Source organism: Homarus americanus, unplaced genomic scaffold (genome assembly GCF_018991925.1).
Source record: "Homarus americanus isolate GMGI-L3 unplaced genomic scaffold, GMGI_Hamer_2.0 scaffold367, whole genome shotgun sequence".
Taxonomy (NCBI): domain Eukaryota; kingdom Metazoa; phylum Arthropoda; class Malacostraca; order Decapoda; family Nephropidae; genus Homarus; species Homarus americanus.
Window position 1 is genome coordinate 11,407,111 of NW_024743709.1, and position 13,099 is coordinate 11,420,209.

General features: G+C 45.5%; 1 protein-coding gene across 1 annotated transcript in view; it reads left to right on the forward strand.

Annotated features, from left to right (window-relative positions):
• LOC121877474 (43 kDa receptor-associated protein of the synapse homolog) overlaps positions 1-13,099 on the forward strand; it is an 83,583-nt gene that overhangs the window by 9,992 nt on the left and 60,492 nt on the right. The window contains exon 3 of the mRNA XM_042383239.1: positions 3,318-3,416. Coding sequence (XP_042239173.1) covers positions 3,318-3,416 — 99 coding nt within the window. The remainder of the gene's footprint in view (positions 1-3,317; positions 3,417-13,099) is intronic.

Here is a 13,099-nt window from a genome sequence, read left to right on the forward strand (position 1 = left end):
TATGCCCTTGACTCTTCAGGCTTCTACGCCCTTAACTCATGAGACATAAAGGCAAGCATGAACTTAGCATGCTTCCCTGTTGGGCACTGTAAACGCTTCTGCGCTTCACCTTACACAAGGATGTAGGGGAGTGCCCAATAAATAATAAAAAAATAAAATAAAAAGTGAAGTCCCAGGTACCAAGTGATAACTGTCCGTGAGACCCAACAACAACCAGCGATGTGTTAATCCGTCTACGATAAGAAGGCCTGGGACACCTCACTCATATAACACCACCTGTGAGGGAATTACTACAACACGTAGCACTATTTCTCTGTAAATTTTCATTTTGTTTACCCACTCCCACTGCAGTCTCCTCGATTTCCGTGTTCACATGTTCCCCTAGCAGTTTTAAGACTTCGACATCTTTTGAACTGCCTTCTCGAGAGAGCCAACCAGGGTTGCCACCCAATCCCTAGACAAATGTACCCCATTCCTAGCATAAAGGTCCCCTTTGTCATAAAAGTTGTCCCAATTGTCACTGAATGGGACTGATATTGACTTGCAATATCTGTCAAGACGTCAGTTGACACCAACTGCCCTTGACAACCATTCATTGCCAACTCTGCTTCTAGGCAGGACACCACATAAAATAGGGATCCCTCCCTTCAACCTAATACGTTCAATAGCTGTCTTGAACTTATCAAGGAGCTCCTCACTCCTACACCGGCCAATATCATTGCCTCCTGCACTGAGGCAGATAATGGGTTTGTTCCCATTACCAGACAAGATATTGTCCATCCTGTCAACTATATCCCCCACCCCAGCTCCTGGCAAATACACCCTCATCTTACTTTTATTTTTAGCACAGAAAGCTCTATACAGATACTGTATCTGAGAATCACCAACAATTAAGGTTTCTGTACCTTCCTTGTCAGCCTTGTCCCTGACTATCCTAACGTCCAATTCGTCTATCGATGGTAAAAAAGAGCTTTTACATTTAGCTGTTGTCGTTTCCGTGTTTTTTCTCACCACCAGTTAGGTCGTTCCTCTCCTCACAACCAGAGCCGTCCCAAGGGTATGGCAACCAGTGCGACCGCCCTGGGCCCCGCGCTAGTAGGGGCCCCACGGCCCTTACCTTACCCAACACCAGAATTAGTGACCGCGTTAAGCTGGCCTCACCTTACCACCCAGATTCAGGAGACCATTGAAGAATTAGTGACCAGCATAGTTAGGCAATGCATCTGCTGACATAAAGTCAAAGGTAAGATTAAGCCACCCCATCTTACCACCCAGACTGAGAACAATATCATTCTTTACTGTGCTCTCTGTCGAAGAGGAGTGAGGACGTTGACAGCGGTCACCTGTCAGTGTTGTCTAAACTCTGAATCTCCAGTTATCCGTGATTTGTGTCTTGTGAAATTGTTGATATACATTATTTTAATATCGTACACAGCCCTCGTTTTTTTTTATTATACCATGGCCAGCAGGGAAACAGACAGATACAGAAAATACATCTCGGGTGCAGAGAAAAGGCAGAAAAAAGGAAGAGAGAAGAAATCGAAATGTCGATGAAAGGTCTCCAAGAGGACCTGAGGACCTGAGCGACTGTGATGGTGATAGTGTGGGTCATATTCAAGCTGAGGAAGAGGAGTACTGAAAAAAATACTAAGGCTTTTAAAATGGACAGCGGGCATGCTGATGAAGATCTATGTGATCCAGCCAACTGGCCACATTTACTGGACATTACGACAATTGATATGTTGGTAGAAAAGGGACCTGTTAGGGTATTTAGTGAAAATTATGTTTCCAAAAAATTTTGAAAATTGTCACTTTTCAGAAGACTTTTACATGCGAAGATTGACAAATGGGGAAATATATGAAAGGTGTTGTAACATATTAAATTACATAATACTTTGCATAGTAATAGTATGATCGGGGAATTAACAATATGTATATTCCAGTATGTACTGTATGTAACTATAAAAGTATAAATAAATTTTAACCTGCAAAGGGGCCCCGCAGTGGATGAATTGCCCCGGGCCCCGCAGACCCCTAGGGATGGCTCTGCTCACAACCTTCCATTCCCCTTGTGCCTTCGTCATACACGGGCTTTCCTTGTCTCGTATCTTCCTCCTTCATCCTCACAGTCACTTCCTTTAATTTCAAGTTTTCGTCCCCGGCCCTCAGAAAGGCACAGACCTGCTTACACCAAACACTAGCCATTACTGACAATTAATCCCCGGTAGCTAAGTCGGCCGTGGCCTTTCCTCTAACAAGGTCAGTGTTGACTGTATGACTGAGTCAACACTGAGATGGATGACTGTGTTAACACTGTCCTGGATGACTATGGCAACACTGACCTGGATGACTGTGTCAATACTGACTGGATGACTGTGTCAAAACTGACCTGGATGACTGTCTCAAGACTGGCCTGGATGATTGCATTAACACTGTAAGACTTCAAAATATAAACAATACCTCACTAGTCAGAAATCAATCCCGGGACCTCTGTATAAAAACAGTCATCGCTAACACAGCACCGCAAGGGCTCACGTTGTTTAAGATATAAAAGACTGAGCAGGCTTTGTGTGAAATGCAATAAAACTAAGCATAGGATCACTTTTATAATTCCTTGTGGTGCCGTGGCAGTGATCCTTGTTCACACGCAGAGTTCACAGGTTCGTTTCCTGAATACAGAGTACAAACTCAGGAGTGGTTATTGACATTGCTATTATTATACAGTAAAGGAGAGTGAGATCAAGTCCCAGGGGACAGCAGGTGTCCACCATATTCAGGTCATAAGTTAGTAACCCAACTCTTTCACCTGGTCACAAATCTTGTTAATCACAAAATTGTCCAATTTGTACATGCTGCTGGCCTTTAAGATGGAAGGAGTCATCAGCAAGTCGACAGTAGAATGCTAAAGTGTTTTAAAATGATGGTGACTTGTTGAGCCAAATGTGTTCATACAGGTATAGTGTTGTACTAGCAGAGGTCGGGTGAAGGCCAGTGTTCGTTATACAACCCAACATCTTCACCAAGTCCGTTTTTGTTGTCTCTTTAAATGTTCAGTGCGTGTTTTTTTACACGAACTAAACCTTATAGCTTCCATGAGAAATACGTTATTGAGTTTAGATTCGTAGATTCGACAATGCTATTGGATCATTTTTTGATGATTTTGTTTAAATCTTCCAGTAAATTATATGTGGCAATTTTTATGCATAGCTCGCATTATGGTTGAACAGTGGCAATACATCACTATTTATTACATCCATGTATTTTAGTGAAAAGCACCCAAAACTTATCACTTTTAGTGTGTTTACCCTGTATTGCAGGACGCACTGAAAATGGCCCTCACAGCTGGCGACAGACCAACTCATGCTCGTTGCCTCGCCATCCTAGCTGACATCCACCGACAGTGTCTGGACGTACAGGTAAGAGATTATCACCTGGTGTGACAGTCCATAGGTACAGAACTGGTCCACACACACACTACCAGTACAGTACTACTACACACACGACCAGTACAGTACTGGTCCACACACTACCAGTACAGTACTACTCCACACACTAAAGTACTTAATATGAGAAAAGAACTAGGTATACCCAGTGTCAAAGATAGAATAATTGAAGTCAACCTCATGATAGCCCTGAGGCTTCTGCGTGGTGATCCTGACAACATTGTTTCCTTAAAATTGCTAGAATGTATGAACCATGGGGCTACTGAGTCTAAATGGATCCAAACTACAGCTACACATATGAAGATGTTTGGACTAGACCACCTATACAAAGTTGAGACACAACAGCGCTTCCTGCCACCCTGGCGAACAGTTCCCTTCGATATCACAATGCCGACGTATCCACCTAAAAAATTAATTATACAAAGCATTTATCTCCAACACACTGCCAAAGTTAGAGCTCTTGAACACATACACACTCTACAGACTGATGATAATATCACACAGACCATCTACACTGATGGATCTCTTAACACCGCCTATGGGAGGGCTGGAAGTGCTATTGTGTGACTCAACCTGACGGTAATATAATTGAGAAAGGAGTTAGAATTAACAACCGGGCATTCACTCTACAAACTGAATTAGTTGCCATACTCACAGCTATTAAATTCATTGAAACCACTGTTACGGACAGTCTCATCATCACTGACTCTCTATCCTCACTACTTACCCTTGGCACCCTCGACTCAGGTTGTCACGCTCTTGTCTCTGAAGCCAGACACAAATATGCGTGCCTTGTTGACCGGGGTGTCAAGGTCAAACTGTTGTGGATCCCCTCTCACATAGGCCTCATAAAACATGACAGAGTTGATGCCCTCGCCAAACTCGCGTCTAACAAAGACACCGTTGAATACAATTTGGGTCTGTCAAAAGAACCCTTAAAACTGTAATTAGGAAAGAACTTATTGATGAGTTTGACGCAAGTAGACAAGTGCAAACAGGCACTAGTCGATCCATAGGTTACCATGATGAGATGTATCAAGTGAAACATGGATATGGAGCAAGTAACAAGATCACTAGATTACAAGATGTTGTAACCGCTAGATTAAGGTTAGGATACAAGTACCTTTGGCAGTATATTCCTCAAGCAGATGTAAAAAAAAACTATATGTAAAGTGTGTGGCCATACATATGGCCACACACTTGAACACTACGTCCTCGACTGTGTGAAGATAGAACCTTTTAGGGACAGGTCCAAGCACACTGTGTGTGAAATGCACAACACTTCATCTCTAGTGGCAAGATAGCCGACACATTCAGATTGTATCCACTTTTTTGCTCTTAGTAACTATATCAATTCTCATGTACAAAACCAAATACGCAATGTGCTTGAATACCTCCCACGTAAATGTGAATAACAAAGTGTGCGGCCAGACATACTGCCTCACACGCCTGTACTCACGCATTTGTGAATAAGTTACCCTTTATGTATAGAACTAAACAAATAATGTAAATGAAATACTGTGTAACATTCAGTGCCATAATATCCTGACAACGGAGGTTAATTATTATGACCCTTTGTAAACTCTACTCTGTAATCCTTTTGCGCTACCGCTCACAGGATGAGTGTGGGGTGCACAATAAAGTAGCCGCTGTAAGCGGCAAAATAAAAAATCAACCACACGCTACCAGTATAGTACTGGTCCACACACTACCAGTACAGAACTGGTTCACAAACTACCAGTACAGAACTACTCCACACACTACCAGTGGAGTACTACTCCACACACACTACCAGTACAGTACTGGTCTACACACTACCGGTACAGTAATAGTCCACACACTACCAGTACAGTACTGGTCCACACACTACCAGTACAGTAATGGTCCAGACGCTACCAAGACAGTACTGGTCCACACACTACCAGTACAGTACTGGTCCACACACTACCAGTTCAGTTCTGGTCCACGCACTACCAGTACAGTACTGGTCCACACACTACCAGTACAGTACTGGTCCACACACCACCAGTGCAATACTACTCATCCTGGTACAATGGTAGTCCACACACTACCGGTACAGTACTGGTCCTACCAGTACAGTACTGGTCCACACACTACCAGAACAGTACTGGTCCACACACTACCAGTACAGTACAGTACTGGTCCACACACTACCAGTGGTACTGCCACACGACCAGTACGGTACTGGTCCACATACCTACCAGTACAGGACTACTCCACACACTACCAGTATAGGACTGGTCCACACTAACAGTACAGTACTGGTCCACACACTACCAGTACAGTACTACTCCACACACTACCAGTATAGAACTGGTCCACACACTAACAGTACAGTACGACTCCACACACTACCAGTATAGTACTGGTCCACACACTACCAGTACAGAACTGGTCCACACACTAACAGTACAGTACGACTCCACACACTACCAGTATAGTACTGGTCCACACACTACCAGTACAGAACTGGTCCACACACTAACAGTACAGTACGACTCCACACACTACCAGTATAGTACTGGTCCACACACTACCAGTACAGAACTGGTCCACACACACACTACCAGTACAGTAATACTACACACACGACCAGTACAGTACTGGTCACACACTACCAGTACAGTACTATTCCACACGCTACCAGTACAGAACTGGTCACACACTAACAGTACAGTACGACTCCACACACTACCAGTATAGAACTGGTCCACACACTACCAGTACAGAACTGGTCCACACACCAACAGTACAGTACTGGTCCACACTACCAGTACAGAACTGGTCCACACACTAACAGTACAGTACGACTCCACACACTACCAGTATAGAACTGGTCCACACACTACCAGTACAGTACTGGTCCACATACTACCAGTACAGTACTGGTCACATACTACCAGTATAGTACTGGTCCACACACTACCAGTACAGTACTGGTCCACACACACACTACCAGTACAGTACTGGTCCACACACTACCAGTATAGAACTGGTCCATACACTACCAGTACAGTACTGGTCCACACACTAACAGTACAGTACTGGTCCACACACTACCAGTACAGTACTACTCCACACACTACCGGTACAGTACTGGTCACATACTACCAGTATAGTACTGGTCCACACACTACCAGTACAGAACTGGTCACAAACTACCAGTACAGAACTACTCCACACACTACCAGTAAAGTACTACTCCACACACACTACCAGTACAGTACTGGTCCCACGACCGGTACAGTAATAGTCACACACTACCAGTACAGTACTGGTCACAAATCCAGTACAGTCTGGTCACACACACACTACCAGTACAGTACTGGTCCACACACTACCAGTACAGTACTGGTCCACACACTACCAGTACAGTACTACTCCACACACTCCCAGTACAATAGTAGCCCACACACTAACAGTACAGTACTGGTTCACACACAACCAGTACAGTACTACTCCACACACTCCTAGTACAATAGTAGTCCACACACTACCGGTACAGTACTGGTCCACACACTACCAGTACAGTGCTGGTCCACCTACAGTACAGTACTGGTCACACTAGTACAGTACTAGTCCACACATTATCAGCACAGTACTGGTCACACACACTACCAGTACAGTACTACTCCACACCTCCCTAGTACAATAGTAGTCCACACACTACCGGTACAGTACTGGTCCACACACTACCAGTACAGTACTGGTCCACACCGACTACCAGTACAGTACTGGTCCACACACTACCAGTACAGTACTGGTCCACACATTATCAGCACAGTACTGGTCCACACACTACCAGTACAGTACTACTCCACACACTACCAGTACAATACTAGTCCACACACTACCGGTACAGTACTGGTCAACACACTACCAATACAGTTCTGGTCCACACCACCAGTACCACTACTCCACAATCCCAGTACAATAGTAGTCCACACACTACCGGTACAGTACTGGTTCACACACTACCGGTACAGTACTGGTTCACACACTACCAGTACTTCACCAGTCACCACTACCAGTACAGTACTACTCACACACACTGCCAGTACAGTAATGGTCCACCCACTACCAGTACAGTACTGGTCACACAACCAGAACAGTACTACTCCACACACTACCAGTACAGTACTACTCCACACACACACTACCAGTACAGTACTGGTCCACACACTACCAGTACAGTACTACTCCACACACACTGCCAGTACAGTAATGGTCCACCCACTACCAGTACAGTACTGGTCCACACACAACCAGTACAGTACTACTCCATACACTCCCAGTACAGTACTGGTCCACACACTACTAGTACAATACTGGTCACACAATACCATGACAGTACTGGTCCACACTACTAGTACAGTACTGGTCACACGCTACCAGTACAGTACCGGTCACAACCAGTGCAGTACTACTCCCACACACACTCTGTTAATAGTAGTCCACACACTACCGATACAGTACTGGTCCAGACACTACAAGTACAGTGCTGGTCCACACACACACAGTACAGTACTGGTCCACACACTACCAGTACAACACTGGTCCACACACTACCAGTACAGTACTGGTCCACACACACTGCCAGCCGGTACTGTCACACACAACCAGTACAGTACTACTCCACACACTCCCCATTACAATAGTAGTCCACACTACCGGGACAGTACTGTCACACACTACCAGTACAGTTCTGGTCCACACACTCCCAGTACAGGACTACTCAACACACTACCGGTACAGTACTGGTTCACTCACTACCAGTACAGTCCTGGTCCACACAGTACCAGTACAGTACTACTCCACACACACTGCCAGTACAATACTGGTCAACCCACTACCAGTACAGTACTGGTCCACACTACCAGCACAGTACTACTCCACACACTCCCAGTACAATAGTAGTCCACACACTACCGGTACAATACTGGTCCACACACTACCGGTACAGTACTACTCCACAGAATACCAGTACAGTACTGCACACACACTGCCAGTACAGTACTGGTCCACCCACTACCAGTACAGTACTACTCCACACATTACTAGTACAGTACTGGTCAACACACCAGTACAGTAATACTCTACACACTACCAGTACAATACTACTCCACACTACCAGTACAGTACTGGTCCACACACTACCACTGCAGTACTACTCCACACACTACCAGTACAATACTACTCCACAGACTACGTACAATACTACTCCACACACAACCAGTACAGTACTGGTCCACACACTACAGTACAGCACTATTCCACACACTGCCAGTACAGTACTACTCCACACACTACCAGTACAGTACTGCCTCCACACTACCAGTACAGTACTCGTCCACACACTACCAGTACAGTAATGGTCCACACACTACCAGTTCAGTACTACTCCACACACACTACCAGTACAGTACTGGTCCACACACACGACCAGTACAGTACTACTCCACATATTACAAGTACAGTACTACTCCACACCTTACCAGAACAGTACTATTCCACACACTACCAGTTCAGTACTACTCCACACACATTACCAGTATAGAACTACTCCACACTACCACTACAGTACTTCACACTACCAGTACAGTACTACTCCCCACACTACCAGAACAAGTACTACTCACACACACTACCAGTGCTGATCCACACACACTACCAGTACAGAACACTCCACACACTACCAGTACAGTACTACTCCACACACTACCAGTACAGTACTACTCCACACACCTACCAGTACAATACTGGTCCACACTACCAGTACAGTACTGTTCACACACACGACCAATAAGTACTACTCCACATACTACCTGTACAATACTATTCCACACACTACCAGAACAGTACTACTTCACACACTAGTACAGACTACTCCCACACACACTACCGTACAGTACTATTCACACACTACCAGTACAGTACTACTCCACACATTACCGACAGAAACTACACACACTCCCAGTACTCGTCCATACACTTCCAGTTCAGAACTACTCCATACACTACTAGTACAGTGCTACTCCACACACACTATCAGTACAGCACTAATCCACACACTACCAGATACAGTACTACTCTACACACACGACCAGTACAGTACTACTCCACATACTACCAGTACAGTACTACTCCACACACTACCAGAACAGTACTACTCCACACACTACCAGTACAGTACTACTCCACACACACACTACCAGTACAGTACTGGTCCACACACACTACCAGTACAGTACTGGTCCACACACACGACCAGTACAGTACTACTCCACATACTACCAGTACAGTACTACACCACACACACTACCAGTACAATACTGGTCCACACACACTGCCAATACAGAACTACTCCACACATTACCAGTAAGGTACTCCTCCAGACACTACCAGTACAGTACTACTCCACACACTACCGGTATGGTACTGCTCCACACACTGCCTATACAATACTACTCCACACTCTACCAGTGCAGTACTACTTCACACACTACCAATACAGTACTACTCCACACACTGCCAGTACAGAACTACTCCACACACACACAACCAGTACAGTACTGGTCCATAAACTTCCAGTTCAGAACTACTCCACACACTACTAGTACAGTGCTACTCCACACACACTATCAGTACAGCACTACTCCACACACTACCAGTACAGTACTGGTCCACACACACGACCAGTACAGTACTACTCCACATACTACCAGTACAGTACTACACCACACACACTACCAGTACAATACTGGTCCACACACACACTGCCAATACAGAACTACTCCACACATTACCAGTAAGGTACTCCTCCAGACACTACCAGTACAGTACTACTCCACACACTACCGGTATGGTACTGCTCCACACACTGCCTATACAATACTACTCCACACTCTACCAGTGCAGTACTACTTCACACACTACCAGTAAAGTACTACTCCACACATTACCAGAACAGAACTACTCCACACACACACAACCAGTACAGTACTGGTCCATACACTTCCAGTTCAGAACTACTCCACACACTACTAGTACAGTGCTACTCCACACACACTATCAGTACAGCACTACTCCACACACTACCAGTACAGTACAACTCTACACACACGACCAGTACAGTACTACTCCACATACTACCAGTACAGTACTACTCCACACACTACCAGAACAGTACTACTCCACACACTACCAGTACAGTACTACTCCACACACACACTACCAGTACAGTACTGGTCCACACACACTACCAGTACAGTACTGGTCCACACACACGACCAGTACAGTACTACTCCACATACTACCAGTACAGTACTACACCACACACACTACCAGTACAATACTGGTCCACACACACTGCCAATACAGAACTACTCCACACATTACCAGTAAGGTACTCCTCCAGACACTACCAGTACAGTACTACTCCACACACTACCGGTATGGTACTGCTCCACACACTGCCTATACAATACTACTCCACACTCTACCAGTGCAGTACTACTTCACACACTACCAATACAGTACTACTCCACACACTGCCAGTACAGAACTACTCCACACACTCTACCGGTACAGTACTGATCCACACACACTACCAGTACAGAACTACTCCACACACTACCAGTACAATACTGGTCCACACACTACCAGTACACACGCACACTGCCGGTACAATGCTGGTCTGCACTACCGGTACGGTAGCGTCACGCACGACCAGTGCAGTTCTACTCACATACTACCGGTAGGTACTACTCCACACTACAAAACAGTACTACTCCACTACCAGTGCAGTACTGCTCACACACTACCGGTACAGTGCTGGTCACAATACCAGTACAGTACTACTCACACACTACCAGTACAGTACTGGTCACACACACACTACCAGTACAGTACTGGTCACACACTACCAGTACAGAACTACTCCACACACTACCAGTACAGTACTACTCCACACACTACCAGTACAGTACTACTCCACACACACTACCAGTACAGAACTACTCCATACACTACCAGTGAGTACTACTCCACACACCTACCAGTACAGTACTACTCCACACACACACTACCAGTACAATGCTGGTCCATACACTACCAGTACAGGGCTGGTCCACACACACGACCAGTACAGTACTACTCCCATACTACCAGTACAGTACTACTCCACACACACTACTAGAACAGTACTACTACACACACTACCAGTACAGTACTGATGCCTTCCATTTAAAAACTACTCCACACACTACCAGTAAAGTGCTACTCCACACACACAACCAGTACAGTACTACTCCACACACTACCAGTACAGTTCTACTCACACACACGACCAGTACAGTACTTCTCACGTACACCAGTACAGTACTACCACACACACTACCAGAAGAACTACTCCACACACTACCAGTACAGTGCTTCTCCACACACACTACCAGTACAGTGCTGGTCCACACACACTACAAGTACAGTGCTGGTCACACACGGCCAGTACAGTGCCTCTACATACTACCAGTACAGGACTACTCCACACACTACCAGTACAATACTACTCCACGTACTACCAGTACAGTACTACACACACGACTAGTACAGTAGTACTCCACATACTACCAGTACAGTACTACTCCACACACACACTACCAGTACAGTACTGGTCCACACACACGACCAGTACAGTACTACTCCACACACTACCAGAACAGTGCTACTCCACACGCCAGTACAGTACTACTACACACACATTACCAGTACAGGCTGGTCCACACACACTACCAATACAGAACTACTCCACACATTACCAGAACAGTACTACTCCACACACAGTAGTACTACTCACACACACTACCAGTACAGTACTACTCACACACTACCAGTACAGTACTGGTCCACACACACTACCAATACGAACTACTCCACACACTACCAGTACAGTACTACTCCACACACTACTAGTACAATACTACTCCACACACTACGAGAACAGTACTGGTCCACTCACTGCCTGCACAGTACTACTCCACACACGACCAGTACTACTCCTCACACTACCAGTACAGTACTACTCCTCACACTACCAGTACAGTACTACTCCACACAATACCAGAACAGTACTGGTCCAATCACTGCTATTACAGTACTACTCCACACATGACCAGTACAGTACTACTCCACATACTACCAGTACAGTACTACTCCACACACTACCAGAACAGTACTGATCCACTCACTGCCAGTACAGTACTACTCTACACACGACCAGTACAGTACTGGTCCACACACTACCAGTACAGTACTGGTCCACACACTACCAGTACAGTACTGGTCCACATACCAGTACAGTGCCTAGTCACACACACACTACCAGTACAGTACTGCTCACACACTACCAGTACAGTACTGGTCACACACTACCAGTACAGTCACTGGTCACATACTACCAGTACAGTACTGGTCCACACACCTACCAGTACAGAGTACTGCTCCACACTACCAGTACAGTGCTGGTCCACACCACCAGTACAGTACTGGTCCACACACTACCAGTACAGTACTGGTCACACTACCAGTACAGTACTGCTCCACACACTACCAGTACAGTACTGGTCCACACACTACCA